Source organism: Lissotriton helveticus, chromosome 6 (assembly GCF_964261635.1).
Source record: "Lissotriton helveticus chromosome 6, aLisHel1.1, whole genome shotgun sequence".
In the NCBI taxonomy this organism is placed as follows: Eukaryota; Metazoa; Chordata; class Amphibia; order Caudata; family Salamandridae; genus Lissotriton; species Lissotriton helveticus.
The window spans coordinates 612067461-612091210 of record NC_136067.1 but is presented as its reverse complement, the minus strand read 5'-3'; the positions used below and the strand labels follow the sequence as shown (position 1 = coordinate 612091210).

The 23750-nt window shown below is 43.0% G+C and overlaps 1 protein-coding gene across 6 annotated transcripts in view; it reads left to right on the top strand.

Moving 5' to 3' along the window:
• COL12A1 (collagen type XII alpha 1 chain) overlaps positions 1-23750 on the top strand; it is a 433058-nt gene that overhangs the window by 361898 nt on the left and 47410 nt on the right. For all 6 annotated transcript variants that reach the window (XM_078648068.1, XM_078648070.1, XM_078648071.1 and 3 more), the window contains 7 exons: positions 5077-5226; positions 7627-7704; positions 10518-10604; positions 11394-11447; positions 13258-13353; positions 15111-15164; positions 16932-16985. In XM_078648068.1, the coding sequence (XP_078504194.1) occupies positions 5077-5226; positions 7627-7704; positions 10518-10604; positions 11394-11447; positions 13258-13353; positions 15111-15164; positions 16932-16985 (573 nt within the window). The remainder of the gene's footprint in view (positions 1-5076; positions 5227-7626; positions 7705-10517; positions 10605-11393; positions 11448-13257; positions 13354-15110; positions 15165-16931; positions 16986-23750) is intronic.

The window sequence follows — 23750 nt, the reverse complement described above, 5'->3', positions numbered from 1 at the left end:
TGTATTGAAGCATACATAAGGAGATTCTAGGTGGGTGCTCAAGGAATGGAGCTTGCTGCACATCAACAGTGAGGAAAACGGGAGCCCTCAGCTTTGCCTTTGCTTGTACAACACTAGTGGCATAAATGAATCGTCCTCATGGGTACCCTGCTATTAGAAACTCTAAACTGTGATCAGTGGGTGCTGTCGTACAAACCACATCCCATTTTCAGTTATCTGAGGGTAAATGAATGTACTGCCACCGTTACCTTATACTACCCTCTCACAGTTAGAACCAGTGGCTAATGGAGTAGTGATACTTCAGAAACTGTGCCAAGAGACTAGGCATCCCTACCGAGAACCCTGACACCACCAGGGTGGTGTAATTTCCAAGGAAGGGTGGGCAAGTCCATTGTTTAGGTGGAGGAACAGTGGGTGCACTAGAAACATTTGACTTCATAATCTACTGCTGAGGTGAATCATTGCAAAACAAGTATTGGTAACAGTGCTCTAGCGTTGAAGAGCAATGTTGTGCGTATTGCAATCTTAACTGTTTTTTAGAGTGTTTAGCATCAATAATCCTGTTTGGAGTCAGTACTCTGGACAAGAGAGTCATAGAAACTTCAGATCTTCACTGTGTTTCTTAGCTTTATATGTAGCATATTTTACTTGTGTGCGTTAAAGTACTTTTGCTTTCTATAATGAAGCACTGCATGGACATTGGGTTTAATGGCTGGTATTACAGAGTAAGCTTTACTAGGAATGTCTAAACCACCTCACCTCCTTGAATAATATTAATAATAATAATAGTTGCATTTATAAAGCGCCTGGTTACACTGAACCAGAGTGTCCCCGCGCTGAGGTAACAGCTAAAAAGAGAGCAGCATCCCCAAGGACCTGGTAACAGAGCAAATTAACCCCTTCGCTGCGGGGGTAATTCCCCTGCTGTGCTGGGTCGGAGGGGGCGCGCACAGCGCCCGCATGCTCATGACGAGCTGAGCTCCTGTGCTCATGACGAGCTGAGCTCGTCACAGGTGCACCGGCTCCCGTGGAACGCTCAGCACAGCAGGGGAATTCTCCCCGCACCTAAGCATTCCACGGCTCATGACGAGCTGAGCTTGTCATGAGCACCTGAGCACCGTGCCTCATGACGAGCTCAGCTCGTCATGAGCATGGAAAAGGCTACACCACAGGAAACAAATAGGTCTTCACACCTTTACGAAAGATGGATTCAGAACACTCCAGCCAGAGACTCTGAGGAAGAGTATTCCACATCTGGGCTGCCAGATCCCGAAAAGAGCGACCGCCCATCCTGGATCTCAAGATTTTGGGGACGGGCACCTTTCCTTTCCCACTAGATCTTAGCAGTCTGGTTGGTACATAAGGAGTGAGAAGGTCATTCAAATACGAAGGCCCCTTCTTCTGTAAAATCCGATGACTCACACACATGGCCTTGAACTTCACTCTCTCGCTGATGGGAAGCCAGTGCAGGCAGACCAGCGCTCTTTTGGCGGAGGCTCGCTTTGGTAGCATAAGAACTAGGCTTGCAGCTGCATTCTGGATACACTGCAATCTCCGTATGCATTTGGCAGTTGCCCCCAAATACAGGAGATTGCCGTAATCCAGGCGAGAAGTCACCAAGGCATGCACCATGATCTTCCTAGATGCCATGGGAAGGGTGTCAAGGGTTTTCCTATAAACCCCGTAAGATACCGAAACAGGCGCCTGCCACCCGCCTGGTATGGTAATGAAAAGACAACTTGTTGTCCACCCATACCCCAAGATTCTTCGCTTGTTCGCACAGTGTGGGGGTAGAGCCCAAAGTCTGGGGCCACCATGCTGATGACCATACTGACGGAGCCTTCCCTTTCACCAGCACCTCGGTCTTGCTACCGTTCAACTTCAGGCAATTGTTTGCCATCCACCCAGCCAGTTCTTGAAGGCAGGACATGAAGTTGGAGGCAGCGTCAGCCCGGGCTTGAGTCAAAGAGACCACCAGCTGGGTGTCATCAGCGTAGCACAGGGCATTAATCCCAAATGTATCTGAGATTTTTGCCAGGGGGCGACATAAAGATTGAACAATGTCGGGCTCAGGGTAGAGCCCTGAGGCACCCCCTGCGTCAACTTGATGTTCCTGGAGTAATGAGTACCCTGCTTAACTTGGTAGCTGCGCTCAGACAGAAAAGATTCCATCCACTTCAAGGCCCCACCGGTGACACCACCTCTCTCTAGGTCCTGCAACAGGGTATGATGGGCAAGAGTGTCAAAAGCGGCACTAAGGTCTAAAAGAATTAGGGTCGCTGTTTGCCTTTCATCCACATACTTCCGAATGGTCTCGGTGGAGTACAGCAGAGCCGATTCGGTGGAATGAAGGGACAAAAGCCAGACTGAGAGGGGAGGAGAAGGTTGTTTTTGCAGATATGTGCTGTAAGCTGTATATTCACAATCTTCTCTGCTACATTAGCAAAGTTAGGGAGCAGGGAGATGGGGCGCAAGTTGTCAAGTTGCTCAGCACTGATACAGGGTTACTTTTGTAAACGGAGCACCACTGCCTCCTTCCATATATTAGGTACCACGGCTGAGATAAAAGACATCTCGATGAGATATCTTATGAAAGGCTCTAATACGTCCATGCTCCCTCTAAGCACCCTAGGGGTAGCTGGATCCCTTGGTGAGCCAGATTTAATGCTGGTGGCTATCTGTTTAAGAGTGTCCGTGGCGGGCCCAATGAATTCATGGAGACACTGTAATGTCAGAGCATCCACAGGTTCCTCCTCCACTCCCCCGCTACCACGAGCAGAGTTAGGGAAGGAGGAATACATCTTTTCCACCTTCACCACAAAGTACTCGGCAACCCGATTGCAGGATTCCTCAGATCCAACAATAGATGCTGCAGTAGATGTGAGCGAGGAAATTTCTTTATAAACCTTAAATAGCTCTTTAGAAGAACTCTCAGCTGTTTGGATACGTTTTTTAGTGGACATCTTATATGACCAAGGTGCGGTGCAATCAAGGGCATCATAAATACGCCTCACTACGGCTTCACAAGCCAGGTTAACATCCAGACCAGAGGGTGGTCCATCTCTTAAAAGGGCCTGATTAAAAGTCCCCTGATAGAAGCCAACCCACTTCCTACTTTTTATACCAATTTTAACTTTCTCCTGTGTCTTGGGCACCGGTAGCTGTATCGTAAACAGTATCAAAAAGTGATCCGACCACAACACCGGAAGCGGAGGCTCCACGACCAGAGCGTCCCAATTGGCAAAGATGGGATCAAGTAAATGTCCCATCTTATGTGTAGGGCATTCAGACTTTAACAATAATTGTCGCGTTGCTAATTCCTGGCGCAACTCTTGTGCCCCAGAATTGAGTGCATCATCCAGGTGCAAGTTTATATCGCCTAGAACCACTAGTTTTTCATACCGTAGTGCAGGTTGAATGAGGTAGTCAATTAAGCCAGGGGAGAACCTTGAATGGGGTCCCGGAGGTCTGTAGACCAATAGACCTTTGATAACATGGTTAGTGGCTGTTCTGAGCGTGAAGAGGCCTGCTTCGCTGTCAGCAATGTCAGCTGGCTCAAGGGAGCACTGAATGTCATGTTTATAAATGATAGCAATGCCCCCTCCTCTACCAGACAGTCTGTCTAGTCTCATAATCCCAAACCCTATAGGGAGCGCCTCCAAAATATCAGGTGCGGAGTCCCTATCTAACCATGTCTCGGTGAGAAATAATACATCTGTTTGTCCTTCCATCAGTTGGTCGTATATATCTTGATTCTATGCTTCCTCAAAGACCTACAGTTAATTAGAGATAACCTGAGTAGGAAACCTCCCTTCCTGTCCTCCACATATGCCTCCGCTTTAAACAAGCAGTGGCTACATCACCAACTATTACTCTCTGTGTTTATGCTGTGCTTACACTTCTCCTCCATGACTGGGGAGTGTGTGCAAAGTGTCTAAGCGCTATAGTAGATGACCGGATCGAATCCAGCAGGGGTTCTGGCCCCTTGCTCCGGTCGGCTGCAGATGTGCGCCGACGCGCTTGCCTTTGGCGTGTCGGCCGCATGCCCGCTGCGCGTGCTCCCTGCGCAGCCGCAGAGGCATGCTGAATTTAAAGGCGAGCTCTCCCAACAACTAGAGCGCTGCCCGCCCCAGCCGGAAGTGCCTGGCTCTGTCTTCCCCGCCCTCCGCGCAACGGTGAACCACCGCGTCGGACCGAGGCGGGAAGACCAGAAATCGAGCGCAGGTAAGAAGTCAAATGTACCTAAGCCCCTCACACATTTATTTAAAAAGAAACAGTTCGCCAAGTTAAAAGACTCAAAGTTGAAAGAGGTAGCTGCTAAATGAGCCGTACCACAAGCAGACTCAGGATCACTGCCACTGTCCCTCTATCCGCAGAGCGGCCGCAGAGGCAGGCTGAATTTAAAAGCGATCTCTCCCAACAACTAGAGCGCTGCCCGCCCCAGCCGAAAGTGCCTAGCTCTGTCTTCCCCGCCCTCCGCGCAACGGTGAACCACCGCGTCGGACCGAGGCCGGAAGACCAGAAATCGAGTGCAGGTAAGATGTCAAATGCACCCACCCCTCACACGTTTATTTAAAAAGGAAACAGTTCCCTAAGTTAAAAGACTCCAAGTTACAAGAGGTAGCTGCCTACTGAGCCGTATCACAAGCAGACTCAGGAACACTGCCACTGTCCCTCTGTCCGAATAAGCATTGGGCTGCTCTGTCTCGCTACCTTGAGGGAGTCAAGTGCTGGAGAGCAGTACTTGGTTATCCAGTTTGGGATCTAGTAGTACTGTGGCCAAAGGACACCAGTGATGAATGACTCCAGTTCTTGCAATTGGAGCCCAGTAACCCTTAACTGCCCTGGTACCCCAGGAAACCAGTCGTCACAGGCAGGATGAGGAAAAACAGGGTGATACCGGCAGATCGCTTCTTTCACCAATAAGATGTGTTGTGTGTTTAGCTGTTAAAGACCTGGAACTGAAAGCAGGTGAATGACAATGCTCTAGAGATGACAAAGCGTACAATTATCTTGAACCAACAGCCAATCAAATGTTTCAATTTAGTTTTTTCTCTCTCTCTTTCATTCTATTAGGTACACATTGTTGTGTCTTCAACATCTGTGAAGACGTATGTTGACTGTGGTGAGGTAATGGAGAAGCCAATTAAGGCGGCTGGCAACATAAGCACAGATGGATCTGAAGTACTTGGAAAACTCATGAGAGGGGACAAAAGATCAGCACCGGTGAATATAATTTCTATGTTTCTTTTGTTTCTTTCTAGCAATTTGGGCTTCAATAAAACTGAAAGTAAAATGTGGTTACAAACCAAATGCTCCAATTATCCTAACAACCACAAGCCCCTCCAATGCCTGTCTCAACCCTTCATGCATAGGGGACGATTAGCGCAAGCATTAATGAGTATGGAAAGTAGTACTACAGGATACTCATTGCCCTATTCTTCATGCCTGTTGTCAATTGGTACCAAAACATCCACCTCCCTATTATCAAAATTTTAAGAGGGCATTCCTTCTATTTGTACTAATTGTATTTGAACATTCCCTCAATATTCCCATTTTAGTTAGTTTAGTGCACTACTTTACGTGCTCCAAAATGCCAATCGGATAGGCATGATAATGTCACAGCACTCATCATCAATAACATCCCTTGTGGTATCATCACGTGAAGTCACCACCAGACTGGGCTGCCAATTAATGAGAAAGAGGGAAACCAACATTGCTCCAGTCGCAAGAGGAGGGGATGAAACCCTCTTGACCCTGGGCACGCAAGGAAGGAGAAAGAGGGAACTATTTTTATGAGCCAGTCCTGGCTGCTATTTTTATTATCCTGGAGGGCAGTGAGGGTAATAGCTGCAGGGATTTGTGGTCTTCTAGATTCTGGTCTCAGCTTGAACTGCCTTTCATTTTGCCCACACAGACCTTTAAAAAAAGTGGCTGACCTGGCAGTAAGAATACCTCATCCACCAGTCTCAGGAACTTTTGGCACACTAACTTAGAACACACCCTGTATTTGCATATTTATTCATGGTAAGGCGTATCAGCAAAGACTACAGTTTCCATTCTAAATTTTAGTTCATGACTACTTTCTGAACTTCACAGTCCAGCTATGCTTTAATTATTTCCTCTCTCAATTTTCCAGATTTACACTATCTTCTCACTAGGATAGCTGTATCTAAAATTGAAGTTTCAAAGTAAAAGCCCTGTTTCCCTTGACTGATTGACAAGAAGTGTAAAATATCAATCTTAGGTGCATTCATATGTGTTTGCAATTATTTCTGAAAAATTTGTCACAAGCCAATTTTTTAACCATCAACAAAATTCTCATTCAATGCAAAGTGAAATACGGCCGCTACTGAATCCTTAAAATGCACTCTATAATTTAGATTGAATAGTTGTCATAAAACTATTTTATATAAGAACATAGTATAACAAATTGAAGCATGCTAAGATACATTCTTCAAATGCCCAAAAAGATAAATACACTGCAATTCAATAACTTATTGAAACAATAACTACAAAAGGGCATTCTTCAATACAAGATGCATTCATTAGTGGAATATCACTACTAAATATATATCACTAAAGGTCTGGCCCCAATTGTTGAAAAATATGTCTGTTCATGCAACTTTTTTGTCACTCTGTTAATACAAAACCTTGTCACTTCTTGTAATGTATCTATCTTCCTGAAATGTTGTTCACCCTTATCTGCCCAATCAAAACCTGAGTGAATGCAGGGATTTTAATGAACGATGAAAAAAAAACATATATACAACACTTGCTTTACTTATAACTCTACTCAATTTGTGTACTCTGTTCTGGACTACTGGAATTTCATTAAATAAATTGACGAGGTGGTGCTATCTTATCGCATTTCTTAATGTGATAGATATTGTCATTTTGGGCAAACAAATATCGGTGTTAGGCAGGACCGCTGGAATTTTGAGATTCCACGTACACTACATTTTCAGCATAGTTATGGATTTGCCACAATTGCCACATAATTCATCATCTGCTGCTTAATCTGCAGATAAAAAAAAAATGTTCAAACAGATCAAAAGTTACTTAAAATATGGCCATGTGTGTTCACATGCAGTGGAAGGCCCATGGCAAAGCTAAATGGTCATCTTTTGGTTGCTTTTTTGTATTTAGTTGTAAAAGTGGTACTAAGAAGGTGAAATCTTTGACCAGACAGCATTACCATGTGTAAACATGCAAAAATAGTGTAGTAATAGTGTCAAAAAATGTGATGCATTATGCTGCATAATTGACAGACACATAGGCTCGAAGTCTCTTATCTGAAAAATAATTCTGAAAGCCTGGTTTTACCCAGGGCTCTAATAAGGTTGTGTTTCTGTGAGTTTTCTGAAAACTTGATAAGGAGAAAGAACAAATAGGTGAAAGGCAAATTTACGATTTAAATTAAAAATCTCATAGGATCATTTAAAGACGTGTTTGTTGTTAGGTTGGGCAACCTAACTTTTAAAACCAATGTACTCTGGTATATCCTACAGATGTGGAGAACTAGCCTCTTTGTGTCAGGCCTTTTCCAACATGCCTACAGTGTTAAATGTGTTGTTCTGATAACATGATGCTTGATTACAATTCTTCGGTTCCTTTATTCCACAGTTCCAGCTCCAGATGTTCGACATTGTGTGTACTGTTGGCTGGACCAGCCGAGACAAATGCTGTGACATTCCTTCTATGGTAAGTGCAACGTTCTTTGGCTGCGCTATTCTACCATTTTAATATTTAGGTATATAAAGGGATATTTCCCATATTTAGATTCTCTATCATGTTGGTGTGCTTGTCATAAGATGATAAATGAGATGGAAGGCCTGAGACCAAAAACAATTATTCCGTTAAAGATTAGCAAAGGTCCAAGCCACACTCTTCTTTGCAAAATCCTCTAAATTCAACATCTGAAAGGCATGTGGAGACCCTCAACCTTAGAATGAAGAACAAAAAATCTAGGGCTATGGTAGATTGTTGTGACCATTCATTGGTATCCTTATGAATCCTTAAACGACAGAAATTCACTCATTTTGTATGAGGAAACCTATGGAAGACAACAACAGGATGTAACTGAGCACAGTAAATTAAAGGAACTGATGATGAAGTTCAAAAATGCATATATGTTTCAAGAGAAATCATTAATCAGTGTTGTGGAACACCAGGGTAAAGAGAAAGACAGGAAAATTAAACAATATGCAGTCCCGTAGTTTGTTTGATGATGAGAGAATCGGACACAAGTAAAGTCTAAATTTTGGCTTGTTAATCAGTGCAGAAGGTGCATCAATCTGAGAATGGCATGAGACCCACAGTGGTATTTGACCGCAGTATTCTGCATGTGCAATCCTGAGTGGCCGTGCCCACCTTAATAAACTTGATCTAGGCCACTACAGGGGTGAACCCCATTCAAGTCAAGGGTTTACAAAAATTGGGAGGCAAATCATACTACATTCAAGTATATACGGACACAATATTCGTTTTGTTCATATTGCATTGTTTGGTCATATCCTTACTAAGTGAAGTGACTATATGCACTTAATAATACATTTTTAAGCATTGTACAAAGGATTTATAACTGATTTAATCAAACTTATTAGGACAATGTTGCATTAATTTTGACCAATAGCAATTCCTCTGGGCATACATTCTGGCCAACCCTATAATTCAAGTTTTCATATAGACTCATATTTTTTCTCCAAAAATTATTCTTCCAGGTAGTACCTGAAAGAATTTTTGCAGGGAAACAATTTAAACTGAACATACCGGGTCTGGTGGCTCAGTGGACTAATGCGTCTACTGCAGGGGCCTATGTTTGACCTCATGGTCACAGGTTCAAATCCTGGTGGGTCCACTCAGCCTTTCATCCATCTGAGGTCGATAAAATGAGTACCATTGAGTTGGGTAGCAACAAACATCTGTTATTCAGCGCCAAGATACCCGTAGCGGTGAATGTGCGCTTTACAAATACATATGTTATGTTATACCGTTTTTCAATGTGAGTAAACTATTCTCACGAATGTCATTTTAACTCGCTGAACTCAGAATGTGGTGTTAAAACAGCTTAGGGCAACCACTGAACGGAGCAGTATTGGTGTTTCCTGGGTAGTTGTACTTTTCAGTATGCCTTGGAGACTCGAAATGAGAACCTGAGTGTTTTAAGAACCTCTATTGCTGGAGAAAGGGGAATTGTCTCTACCTCATGTGGTTAGAGGCTGATTTACAAATTGTGTGAGATGCACACAGGAGAATTCTGTCCGAAGACTGATCCATATAATGGGACAAAACCCCCCTCCTAACTCACAATTATGATTCAATGCCTAAACTCACATTTTCCTCACCAATTAATGCACACACTAACTTTTAACGGATAACACTAATGATAGCTGTCTCATTCCACATCTCGAGCCCAGGTATCAGGAGTAGAGCATAAGGGTATGTGAGCTATTCCACTAAAATTATAACAACAGTGTCTTTATGCCCCCTAAGAAAACAAATTGCAGATAAATCAAAATTCAGATTTCGAGACTTTCCCTAAATATGAAAGATAACAATATCCTACACATTTCAAGATTTCTTTATGGGTTCCAAAGTCAGAATCAAAACCTTTTCCATCTTGTTCAATTCCTTCTGTGGAGTGGGGTCTTACTAGTTCCTGAAAATGACCCTCAATTACAATCCCTCTGTTACTGAAATTTTGCAGTTCATGAAAGTTCTCTGTTGCAAGTTTATATAAGAAAACATGAAAGCAAGGACATAAGGTGCAAGGACAAATGTCTTGGAATTAGCTGAGCCAATTAACTGTGAGCATCACACAGCCAAGAGTGCTCCACAAAACTGCTAGACAAAGCCTCCCCTTCTTGCTTATCTGCACTTAGACCATGAGCGTTCATCAAAGAAACAAAAGATTCTAGTGAGCTCATGACAATTTCTATTTAGACCAATAACCTCGTCTCCTAAAAATTATTTCTGGATTGAACAGCAACAGTGGACCCATTCAACACTCCAGAGTGCTTAGAAGGTGACCTGGACGCTATACAAACTATCATAATAAAATAAACAATTTGTGAATAAAATAAAGTAAATGTGTGTAGTTTTTGTGTTGCATAAATTGAAATAATGATTCAATGTGCTAAACTGGAACATGCTATGATCTAGGGAACCCCTTTTCCTTGGACTATAGTAGTTCACCCGCAGTTGTACAACAGCTGGAGGAAGAAGCCCAAAAACACAAACTGACTTTTTAGCTGCTTTTTTTTCTCAATATTAACAAATACAAAGAAATGTAACTGTGTGCTGTGTGGACGAGACATTTCATTCTATTGAGCACCGTTTTTTACTGCTAAATTTAGCATACGTTTGCATATAAGGTAAGGATTTCAGTGGCATTTAGTAATGACTATGGATGCTCCTGAGGGACAAATGAATTTCCGCGTGGACTTTCAAAACTAGACGCCATTTTATATTCTAATCTATGTTTAAAAAACGGTCCAATTGTCATTCATTTTCAGAGGGAAGAAGCAAAATGTCCAGCTCTTCCACACTCCTGCACCTGTGCCCAAGACAGCGTGGGACCTCAAGGACCTCCCGGCCCACCAGTAAGTACACATGATGTAGTGAGAGGGCCTGCGAGAACCTGAACATATTGCCAAGATAGTTAAAGTTTAATATTTTTGCTCCCTGAATACAAACTTGTGAAAACTGCAGTGTGTGTGTGATTTCAAGGGTTGTGCACAATATCAAAAAAGTCTACAGTCACAAATGAGGGGTGCCTACGTTCCAAGCAGATATAGCTACGCCATTGTTTTATAGTCATTATACTGTGGAGAGTAAATGTTCATGATTTATATGGTCCAAAACTTCTCATGGTAATACTTTTAGCACTTTAAGTAGAAGGTTTAATGCAAAGTTAGTAAACCTGGTAATCCGGAGGCATAGCATATTATCCAGACACACAGGCACCTTGACAGGCACTGTTTACTTTTAATTCCAGGAGAGATCTTAGCATTTTTCCACATAGTGTAAAATAACCTGGGTGGGCGGAAAACAAAAGTTCCCCGCTTTGTTTATAGAACTGTCATTTGATTTTGCACACAGAATCCCCCTTAATTCCCCCTCGCTTGGCAGTGATGAGAAGCACCTCGGATTAGGAAGTACTTCTGAGTATTTTGCCTTTTAATCTCGAATTTCAACAAAATCAACACTATTTTGTGGGTTTATTTCCACCACGTCACAGATTGGGTCCTCATGGGAATCAACGTGTAGCCAGCCTAATGCCATCAGTTTCTCAGATTTAACGCGCGTAACAGTTACCTTGAATTTATATAGGTCTTTGAAAAGCCACTTAATTTGGACATTGTTAAAGCATTATTTCTGTCTTCTTTTAGGGAGGCCCAGGAAGCAAAGGTCCCAGGGGAGAAAGAGGCAACGATGGCCTTCGTGTGAGTACCTATTTCTCTTGCTTAATATTTTGGGGCTGTACTAGTCTAGGACGCCTTATTATATATATCATGTGGTCTATGCATGAATATCATTATTTATAGCATGAACGTACTTAATTCTCAGGGTGTATTTCATGCTTGCTGCACAGATTCAAAAGGACGGGCTTATAAAGTGAAAAAAACACTTTCAGTTTAGGGAAAAGGTAAATGATGCTTAGTGTGAATTCTGTGGTGTCAAAATTTGCACCAGTACAGCGGTAAAAATACAAGAGTGGCAATAATGGCCTTGGGTTTGGGCGCTATAAAAGTGCCATTTCAGTGATAACGGGACATGGGCATCGCACATTCTGAAATTCTAAAAGCCCTTGGTACAGCTGCAGATGTTATTATAGGGTTTACATCAGAGAGTGAGGATTTTAGAACACTAAGGGCAACAAGTGTCCATCCCTTACGTTTCTGTGCGTGTGTGCGTGTACATAAATATGTTTGTGCTACGAAATTGAGGACGTTTTTTCAGGAGCCAACCAGTATTTCTCTTTTTAAACAGACCTCCCTCGCTAAACAATCCCTAACAATAGGTGTTCTAGACTGTTCCTTTTAGTGTCTTCAAACGTATTGTGACACCATTCGCATCCTGGATGGCCCCTTTAAAGGGATTTGAAGACCAGCATTTGTTATTGCCTTCCACCTTTACACTCTAAGATGCAATTTACACAAGCTCCAGAAGTCATGAATAAGAGTCCTAATTTCTATTGTAATAATTCCTCATAAACCCATTGCCATTTTCTCAATCAATTCAGTGTATTTCATTGGTTTGTTTGTCCTTAATTGCTTTTGATTTTCCTTTCATATAACAAACAGTTTTATTCCTTCAGTTATCCATTTCACATTAAGCCAATGCGTGTTTTGCAATACCCTATAATCGGCTCTTAATAATTCCTGATGATTAGAATTGCTAAAACATTTCAATTGTTCACAAAGATCACATTCACACACTTTTTCGTGTTCCTTGTGGCAATACACAAAGACAGTATCACGAACAAATTATAGAATGCATGTACAATTACTTGTGTCATTTTGATAAGTCCCAAGTTGAAAAAGAGGAATTTGAAAATATCACTTGAGGAAGCATTCTTCAGGTGCATTTCACAAAATATAATGATATTGGTTAATATTTTGGCCTAAAAGCCCCTCATTCTTAGTTTATGGGGTTGAGCACAGCCATTAGTCTCCCCAAGACATAACGTATGTGTGTGCTCATGTTTAATAGGGGTAATTACATGTAACACACAAGTTATTTCAAAAGGTGTTGATCCAACGTGGTAAGTTCTTAATTTGTGTATAGTTTTGAAAATGTCTCTCCTAAGCGGATTTTGAGCTCCACTATGCACAGTAGGACGCCTGCTGCACAGGACATGGTCATGTGAGTGGTTTATGCGCATTCATCATGATGCTGGGCAGTGCCTTGTTGTTGCACTGAGCGAACATCCACAGATGTCGTGCCACATTCTTACTTGCCATGTCAGTGCAAGTTTGCACTGTGTAGATTTGCCTTGCTCAGATATACACTGGCTTTGGGTTCTCAGGCCTAGTGCATCTTATAACCAGCTGTGTTTTGAGGGGGGGGGGGGTAGGACAACAAGGCAGTACTTCAAGATTTAGTTTGTGTGAGCATGAGCCTATGGTATAGAAGATATAGTATACAAGTGCTTAATAACACAACTATTAAGCCTGGAGTACTAGATGCAGGGCACATACCACAATCTTCTAAACCTTACTGAGGATTTGTCTTTTTTTCTTTCAATTTCAGGGCCCAATGGGACCTCGTGGTGAGCTAGGTTCTGCAGGTCCCCAGGGACCCCCAGGCCCACAGGGACCTAACGGACTGTCTATACCCGGAGAACCAGTAAGTTTATATTAATGTGGTATTTATGATGGAATGAGTGTGTAACTAAATCCTTCTGTGAAGGAAGGATCATGCTACAGGGGTTTTTGGGTTGGAAAGTCATATAAACATAAGAGTGTGGTTCAGTAGCGCACCGCGGTCTATTGTAAACAAAGCAAATGTGATGTCTTTAGTGGTTTATAGCTGCCCACACCTCTCCGCCAAGGACATAAACTTGCATGTTCTCAATTGGAACAAGATACAATTACATGCAATTACCAGCAGAACTGGAAATATAGTAATTGACGTAAAGCTTCCAAGTGCACTGATCATGCTCACCAGGTGTGTTCCATTTCCAATGTACAGCATTTAGCAGATCATTCTTGTTTGTCAGCTTTTTCTACTTTTTTGCCATGTCATTGAGACTTGGTACAGTATAGCCATCCTCTTGAATGTCTGCACATATCTCAACAATTAGAGGGAACCTCCAAAGTGCTCTATAGCTCATTGGAGGCAGAAGGGGGGCTGCAGTGGGCGATCAAGCTATGCAGATTCTATAGTATAACATATCGGGAGCAATTCTTGTTGTGATAAAACTTGTCGCTTGTGGTAAACAGGAATAACTTCTCTAGGTGGGAAGCTGTGGTGCAAAGGGTGCAGGAAGAGGACGTGTCTTTAGTCCTGAACAAAGGTACTTTCACTAGTCAGTTACAGTTCTTAGAAACCAGCCACTCTTTCAAGACACAATCATCATGCTCTCACAGCAGGATTGGACATTTATTGAGAAAAAAAAACTGACGCACATGTGTGTCACTTTGCCCCATACACGTTCTCACACAAAGAGCAGAGAAAGGAAAGAGAGTGTCATTCCTTTATCTGCATAATCCGTGTTCACTCCCCTTGTCATATATTTTCCTATTGAGAGATGTATAAGTTAAATAATGAGTGAAAGTGAGGTCGAGGGTTTATCAGTGTGGCCACTTTTCCTTAATTCCAAAATTAATGGAATTCGGCAAATTATAGCCCACTACTTCCCAAATGGAGCCAGTCTTTTTTTTCGATTTTTGGGATTATGTTTTCTGCTGAAGGACACATGTGGGCCATTTTAGGCAAAGTTATTGCCCAAAACAGAGGCCAATTAGAATGCGGAAAGACCAGGATACTAGAAACAGGTAAAGAGCAGTGGGCATTAGATTAGCCCAACAAGTTCCGAGGATAGGATATGTGCCAGCGGTCTCTAACCTTTCAATCATGTGCAGACTTTCACCCTAGCTGATGGGAGCCTTATGCTCCTCTTCCTGAAGAAAGATTGCATATATTTGGGGGCCAACCGAGGAAATTATCTCACTGTTGCAGCAGCTATAGGAGCCAAAGTTCTATTATACGCATGAAAATTAGCTCCTGTAAGAGTTATGGAGAACAAACATTTTTTTAAATCCTCTTATCCCCAAAGTGCGGCAAGTGTTTCTCGGTATCTACGTCTAATACACATGGTTCTCTATTGCTATAGGAAATAGATGTGGTGGTGGTTACTGAGAGTTCTTATGTAGGTTGTGTTTAAGTTCATTTACATTTTGCCGCAGTCTAAGGCTTTTCTTCGTAATATTTCTCTTGTGCCAAGCTTATTGCTTACTGCTCTTCTATAATGTACCGTTTTTATAATATGATATGTAATAAGACTGCAAAAGGTGTAAGTTTTTCAATATAAAATGTTCAATTAAGTACAGAAGGCTCCTGGGCATTCCAGTACTAACCACTTCTTGAATGATCGATTGTAGGGACGCCAAGGGGTAAAAGGTGATGCCGGAGAACCAGGCCTGCCAGGTCGAATGGTAAGATCTTTGTGCTTTGTTTCCATTCAGCATTTTCAAATGTGGGCAGTAAAAAGGAGATCTCAACATCAAAGAAACCACCAGATTAAGACAAGGCTTGCATTATCTTTTCAAGACTGTGCGAATACACAGATGCTGAAGCGATAGATGGTGGTAGGAGTGTGTACGCCCACAACTCACACCAGAAGATATACAATACACCAATACATGGCTCATATGTTGGGTATGAAACATGTGCATAGTTAGGGACATTGATATGGGGCATTGTAACTAGAACTTAGTTTGTTTCCTGGCAATTACCCAGTTATCCTGGTAATGCTACTCATCTAAATAATTACATATGGAAAACCACAATCTATAAGCATTTTTGGTCACCTTCTTAAGTCACACAAGAGTGCAGCATCATGTAATTCATCCTGAAATTCGCCATGGCACCGAACAAGCGCAGACTCACTAGAGCAATGTCACACATTACAAAACCTAATTAACTAATGTTTTATGCAAGTCTTATTTTATGACCCATGGAATTGTGTATGTGTTTATTTTGTCCGATGATTCGATTTCCCTGTATTGCTTGCGTATCCCCTCCCACATGGGCCATGGAAGCACAGCAGGAGGTGTGCAGTGCAGACATGGAAGGAAGGGAAGATAGAAAATCAGCAGCTTTGACCACCTTGCAAGTTGTGTCTCTGGTCGTCACTGTCATCCCTCTACAAGCGCTCTTAAAAAAATGGAGCAGGCATGGCAGTTGAGAAACATGAAAAACTCCCCCTTCCGCCTCGTCAGGTATTGCAGCATTTAGGGAACCCATGGCCTACTTATTCGAGGAATGACATTCCCGGCACCAGTGCACCACCTCTTTATAGTCTCACTACACCAGAGAGATGCCACTTGCTTACAGTTTGACTGCACCAGTGTAATACCAACTTCCTACTGCCTGACTGCACTTGCGCTGTACCACCTCCCTCTCTCCTACTGTAACAGTGGGATACCAGCTCCTCACGATCTTTTTGAAGGGTAGAGATGTGGTGCAGGGGACAGGGTGGCTGACTCCGGGGCATGGGGCTCACAGTTCGATCCTCGGCGGCAGCTCAGCCCAGTACCATGTGACTCTGGGCAATAGCTCGCTTAATCTCCCCGACAGCCCCCAGCACCTTGAGACCCTTCTAGTGATTAGTTCGCGCTTTACAAATACCGGGTTATTATAATCTCAAGATGCCAACTCCTAATAGTGGCCCTGCACAAATGTAATGCCACCTCCCTGCTGTCTCACTGGACTGGTGGGGTGCAACTTCTCAACAGTCTCACTGTACTGGTGAGGTACCACCTCCCTACTTTCTCAATGCACCGGCGGGATGCCACCTCATTACAGTTGGGGTACCACCTCCCTGCAGTCTCACAGCAACTAAGCATAGATGCAATTTTCTTCTGGCGTGATGCCACACTACTGAAGACATTGAAAGGTCATAATTTGTGGAAAAAGTACCAGCCGGGCACAAAAAGCATTTGCTCAAAGGTCACGCAGTGTGCAGCATGGCTGCATTGTAATTTACACTGACACCTTTCTGACTCTAGACCTGATGCCTAAATCGCTGGACAATAGTCTAGTCTACATATCAATGTGTTTTTAGAGGTGAAATCTAGTCTACATATTAATGTGTTTTAGGTAAAATTTAGGCTACCTGCAAATGTGTTCTTTAGGTGAACCCTTTGTTGATATGAGTAGAATGCAATTTATCTCAATGTTGCCTATTTGCTTTTTTGTAGGGGAGCCCCGGAGTAACTGGACCACCAGGTGCAATGGGACCACCAGGAACTAGGGTGAGGTTTTCTGACACATCACACCATCGTGCATTTGTTATTCTGCATTAACAGGGCAGGGATGGAACGAGATGACTATTTTATTCCGAATGTATGATCTTAGCTCAGTGAAACAGTGCCTTCAATACTGAAAGCAACATCTCATTGACTATAATGTGGTAACATTTTTGATGCATTGCTAGAGAGCCTAACTATAAAGAGTGAAAAGGAATTGATCTACTCTACATAATTGCTTCCCCCTTACAGCTAGTTCAAAATGAGTTGTGATTAGGGATTGAGGAATGCTTTCTGTATCATATACAAGTGTGGAATATCTGTGATAGAGGAATTACGAGAAATTAGCAGCGGTTGGCATGTTGGCAGAGTAAGGGGTGGGCAAATGTGGTGTTGGTTCATGTATGCATGCAAGGTGAGTGGTGTGTGTAAATAGAAAGAAATAAAAACACTTATCTTGCTTGCTGTATGACCTTCGATGTCTTCCGCACTCAGTTCTCCAGTAAATTCCCTTAAGCAATCCTGAGGCTGCATCCATGCTGGTAACCAGGATGAGAGAAGCACCAGGATTGGAGGGAGTAGCCTCTCTCAAGAGTGCATGCAGACCTTTGCTTTCTCTAACCCAGCCGTAAGTTTAAAATGTGCATGTCTGGCTGGCCGTAGCAAGATGGCCGTCCAAAAAGACATGAACACTTTAAGCCGAAGTGCACAGTTCCCTGCTGCCACTCAGCAGCAATAGCCCCGCCCCGTGCAGAAACTCAGTTTAGGGCGGGAAGATGGAAAATAGAATGGTAATTAACTTTATTACCATTTTATTTTTCATCCTGGGGGCATTTTGGGCAGTGTGGTGATGTTCTTCCATCCTAATGGAGGAGCCGCTCCTGCAAGAAAGAGATCAACGCAAGAGAGAGAGGGAGAGACACAGACAGACTGAGAGAGAAATGGAGCGATTATCAGACAGATGTTGTGGGAGGTAGTCACAAAAGTAAAAGCAGAAATTATTAAATGGATGTTGTGGGAGCTATTCACAAAAGTATTTTGGAGTGTGTAATGAAGTACTCCTGTTGAACTGTTTGATGTTTTCTTGTATGCCTTTGTGAATTAGCCCCAACATGTGTGCATGGGTAATATTCAGCGACTATTCATATATATAATTAGTACAAATTAAAAGAACTGTGCTCTGCTTGCTGTTTTACTTATAAGGAGTTGTTTCAGGGTTGATTCACCAAGGCTTGTAAGAGTATGTAAAAGAGTACTTCCGTGGTACTACTTTCCACACTCATAAATGCTTTTGTGAATCAGCCCTTAAAATAGGTAGATAGATAGATAGATAGATAGATGGATAGATAGATAGATAGATAGATAGATAGATAGATAGATAGATAGATAGATAGGTAGATAGATAGATAGGTAGATAGATAAGTAGATAGATAGATACTCTAAATAAACTAAAGTCAGCAAAAGATTCTGAAGATTTGAGAGAGAGATTTTGAGGGGTGGTGGGGGAGGGGGGTGCAGCATTGCTCAACTCTTTAATAAATAAGCCAGGAAATGCCAATTTTGAAATCCTATCTCAGATACATAGAAATACGTATTATATTCTTTTAACAATAAAAAAAAAACGGCAGATGTTCATCACGAAGAGGCACGTTGCATTCCACTACACAACAAAACTGCGAGCAAGTGTTTCCCCTCCGGTTTTGAGTGAACCTAGCTTTGCCCTAATCACACACAGACTGGCTTTTCTCGTGTTATAAAACAGCACTCTTTGCAGTTTTCAAAGGCCGTGCAAGGTGTGCCTTTCATCCTGTAAGATCTGGGGTTCAATGTAATGTCATTATTTGACTAACCTCTATATGATCTACTTCTTGTTTTCTCGTGGTCTGCTTAGGTTTATTCTCTCTTAGTGATGTGAAGAGAAGGGACATACCTAAGGAAGGCAAAAGCAAAATGTGAAATCCTATCCTCCCAGCTTAGTGTATGTATACACCGTGCTTTGGCAAGAGCTCGCTGCAGCCAGTTACTCCTTGTTTGGCATGGCTTCACGAAGAGCACTTGCAGATGTTTGGATACATTTTTCTTAGTAACTTAATACCCGTCCCCTTTGACAAAAGTTCTCTTCTCTAAAATGTTTATGTTCAGTTGCAGTTTGTGGTGGTGTTCTCATTAGGCAAACGGGTGGTAGCGGAAACAAGGTGAGGCACAGTGGACAATGTGGGGGACAGGGCAACCAAATTCTGGAGGTCCAGTAGGGCGAGTAGTGAATAACATAATTTAAAAGTGGAGGGTAAACTTCAATGAGTAATATGAATTATAGAAGGAAGTGCAAGGTGGAAGTAAGTTCACATTGACGAGGTTTAGAGGAACGCAAGGCCCACTGATCCCACAAACCAGGTAGGAGAGATTGGATGGCTTGGAGAATCCTGAATGCATTTTTAAGATAGAGGGGCCTTGCGGCCTGGGCGGAAAAGGATTAATATGGTGGCGGTGTCTCATAGACACCACTAGCCATATTAGTATGGGCCAAATCGGATGACCTTTCCGTGGCGGAAGGCATGTGGTCTTCACTCTGGGGGCCCCCTGATGGCCCCCAGAGTGAAGGAGGGGTGGGGGGTGCACACGGGGGGTACCGGTGGTACCCCCCAACATTTGCATAAACAAAGCGGCAGGCACCGCGCGGTGCCTGCCGCATTGTTTATGCAAATGCGCACATTAATTTTTAACATTGTGGCGGGCGGTGCAGTGAGCACCTCCCACCACAATGTTAAAAATGGGGGGATGCGCCCGCCACTGTGGCGGGCGCATCCTAATGCAGACATCGGGACCCCCGCCCTTAAGGCTGGCGGTCCCGTTTTCTGCAATGGTGGCGGTAATGGGGCCCATAGAGTGATCACAGCCTATTTGTACAAATATTGGAGCATATACCACCTGAGAGATTGAGGCTCATGCGAGCGGGACAGATTGGCAATGATGTGAAGGCATTATGCGTCTGTCTCTGGTTTACCCTGGGAAAAGTGGGGCCTCGTTCAGGGTAGTGAGCATGATTGACACAAGACTGGTAATAGTAGACAAGTAAGAGAAGGTGATGGATACCCTGTTTTTGTGTGATGTGAATTGTGTACTCTTGCATTAGACTGTTATGGTGTTGGCCTGTGACATGTAACAATATTGTTGTCGAGAAGCGTTTACTTTACTGTAACAATCAGTAGGGATGCAATCTGGTAATGACGTAGGTGAGGGGTGTATGACGTTTCCTCTGTCTGTTATCTGCATTACATGCATGAAGATTGCATTCACTCCAATGAGTCAACTCCATTAAGAATTCCAGTTTTCTCTATAGATGTTTAGGGAATATGGTGCACTGGTTAAAGTTGTGGACAAGAGGGTTGGTCCTGGCAGAGCAGTTAGTATATCATAGTTAAATGGCTGCAGTGAGAAGTGGAATATTTTGAGTAGAATGAGGCTGATGATGCAAAAGAAAGAGAGGGAAAACGTAATAATAAATACTTGTAGATAACAGTATGGCAGATGATATCAGGAAACAATGAACGTAAAATGATCGCTAGGTTGGAGTGTATAAGATCTGGAGGCTGAGGAGCAGCCTGTAAAACAAAGAGGCATGATCCTAACTGGGCCACCACTATTGGGCACGTGAAGAGTGAAGAACAGGTGCTGAAGTCAGAGCATGATATGCCTGTAGTGAAATCAAGGGTAAGGCTTATCTCATGTATAACAAATAGCACCCACTGTGGGACAGAAGATAGGGATGTGTGTTTAGATAACAGGTTGCTGCTGGATCAGAAGGTTGAACAATGTACCAGTTGGGTCTTGTGTAAGTGCACTGTGAAGATCAGGAATATAATTAGGGTTTAGGCCATATTTATTTATTTATTTATTTATTTATTTATTTATTTATGTATTTATTCAAAGTTTTATATAGCGCGAACAAGATCTTTACAGATATCAGAGCGCTTCACAATGACAAGGTAGGGGCAGTAGGAATGAACAGAGGTAGTGGGAGCAATGTAGTAGTCACTAACATGAAAGGATAATAATAACATACATAAAACATATCAATATACAGTCAGGTAAACAAGTAATATGAGACGGCACAAGTCATTGATCCCACTACAGAGGTGTTCAGGTACACCTTGGGTGTGTGGAAGGCTTATACCAGTGTTTTAGTATAGTCATCAAGTAGAGGTATAGTGCCAAAGGACAAGGTGAGCATTGACACAAGGCAATGCAGAGTCTCTGATCCAGCACCTATAAGGTTCAGGAGATCTTGGCCAGAAGGATGGTTTTCACCTCTTTCTTGAAGAGTGCAGTGGAGGAGATACGCCTTGTTTCAGGAGGGAGCGCATTCCAGATCCTGGGTGCCATTCCTGAGAAGGAGCGCTTGTAGGTTTTCTCTTTCCGGAATCTACGGGGTTTCAGGAGTAGATTTTTTGAGCTTCTATTGGATCTCGAACCTCCTGATATAGACAACTTTTGAGCGAGGTAGTTGGGTGCATTGTGGTGCACGGCCGCGTGTGTCATAACTGCAATTTTTAGTTGTATTCTGGCTTCAAAAGGCAGCCATTTTAGGGACTTTAAGTCTGGGGAAATATGCGAATGTTTTCTTGAGCCAGTAATGAGTCTTGCGGCAGCGTTCAGGGAGGCTCTTAAGGGTGCTGTTGTGGATAGCGGGAGTCCGCTGAGGGCCACAATTCCGTAGTCTATTCGAGGGATGACTAACGCTTGTACAGCAGTTTGGAAGTCTTCAGCAGGGAGGAAGGGTTTGATTTTCCTCATTGTGTTGATTTGGAAATTAGCTGCTTTTGTGGCTTTGCTGACGTGCTGCTGCATGTTGAGCTTGGCGTCCAGTGTGATGCCCAGGGATTTCGCTGAGTCCACGATGGTGGGTTGGACATTGAGTGCTGTTAGGTTGTTGAGCCATGTTTGGGTGGTGGAAATTTTCGCCGGGGGTGAGATGAGAAGGAACTCAGTTTTCAGAGCATTTAGTTTGAGGTGATTATCGGCTAGCCAAGATTGAGTGTTAATAAGCGTGGAATTCAGATGTTTGATATCTTCCGGGGATTGAAGCTTTAGGTACAGTTGTGTGTCGTCGGCGTACATATGGAATTGGACATTAGAAGCTTGGAGCAAGGTGGCGAGCGGTTCCATGACGAGGTTGAACAGTGTGGGGGAGAGGGAGGATCCATTCTAGTGCTTAGCAGCTCCAGCAAGTTCTCATGTTTGACCGTGTCAAATGCTGACGAGAGGTCAAGAAGGATGAGGAGGCAGGACTCATTGCGATCAAGAATTTGGAGGGCGTCATCAATTATGTGTGTCATAGCTGTTTCCTTGCTATGTTTCGCTCGGAAGCCTGATTGATGAGAGTTGAGGAGGTCAAATTGGTCAATGTGTCTTGTTAGTTGGAGTTGGACACATTTCTCCAGCAGTTTGGCCAGGGTGGGGATATTGGTGATGGGCCGGTAATTGTTTAGGTCAGACGGATCAGCTGTAGGTTTCTTGAGTATAGGCGTGACTTGCCCCACCTTGAGGGCGTCTGGAATGAGGCCTTGTTGCAGGGAGCAGTTGATTATTTTGGTCCAGAGAGGGAGGAGCAAGGGGATGAAGTCTTTTACAGCATTAGCAGGTAGAGGGTCTGTGAGGTGATTAGAGGGCTTCAAGGTGCAGAGCAGTTTGTGTATTGTTTCTTCCGAGTAGGTATCGAAGTACAGCCAAGATGCCATGTTTTTAGGTTGAGTGTTAGCCATTCTGGTATGGTTGGGGAATCGGCTTACATCCATGATGAGGTCATTTCTTATGTTGTCAGTCTTTAGCTTAAAGAAAGCAGAGAAGTCTTCACAGTGTGGGGTGTCGCTTTTTGTGCTATTTGATTGTAAGGGTTGTGCCTTTGTTTGGGTCTTGATTAGTTCGAACAGTTTTCTTGGCCTGTTTTTTGCTTGGTCCAACTGGCTTCTCTGAGGACATCTTCGATGGTTCAGTACCAAGTCCTGTATGATCCACCAGCCATTCTAGTCTATACTGACAGTTTTTCCAACCCTTCCTTTAAACTATTTGCGGCTGAGTGACGCACATGTTTCTATTTCTTCTTTTCTTTTTCAATTTTATTTATGTCTGATGAGTGTCACTCATCAGTACGGTATTTAGTAGCCACCACACTGCCTCATGCTTATCCCCACAGAAATTCCTTACATTCCACAGTATGGTTACTTCTTTTACACTATGTGTCAATTTTTCAATTCAAGAAGTCTTTATTCGATTAATACATCATAAAAGACATAAAATACAATATATACATAGTTAAAAATTCTAAGACCATATTAAATCACATATGCAGACTTCATACAAGTAAACTAATAGCATAATCAAATGCCTAACCAACGGATCAAATATAATACGCTACTCATAAGCAGTTAGGCAAAAACATTGTTAAAACCCTGGCTGTAACTTTTTAATAAACCTGCTTCTAAGTAACCAAGCCCAGCCTAGGTACTTTGCTACACCAACTACAATTACTGGGGTCAGGTTAGTTTTTAGAATTCTACTCGCTTCAACAGCTGAGCGGGTACCTAGGCTTCTGCAGACCGGGCTTAACCATTTACCTCTTGGGGCGGTGTACAGTGGACACACAAACAAAAAGTGGTCCAAACTTTCACCCTGACCTAAACATTTTGGACAGTGCCCAGACCCACCAGAACCCCACTTTTTAGTGAAATCCCTTAAAGGCAAACAGCCACATCTGAACTGGTGGAACAATTT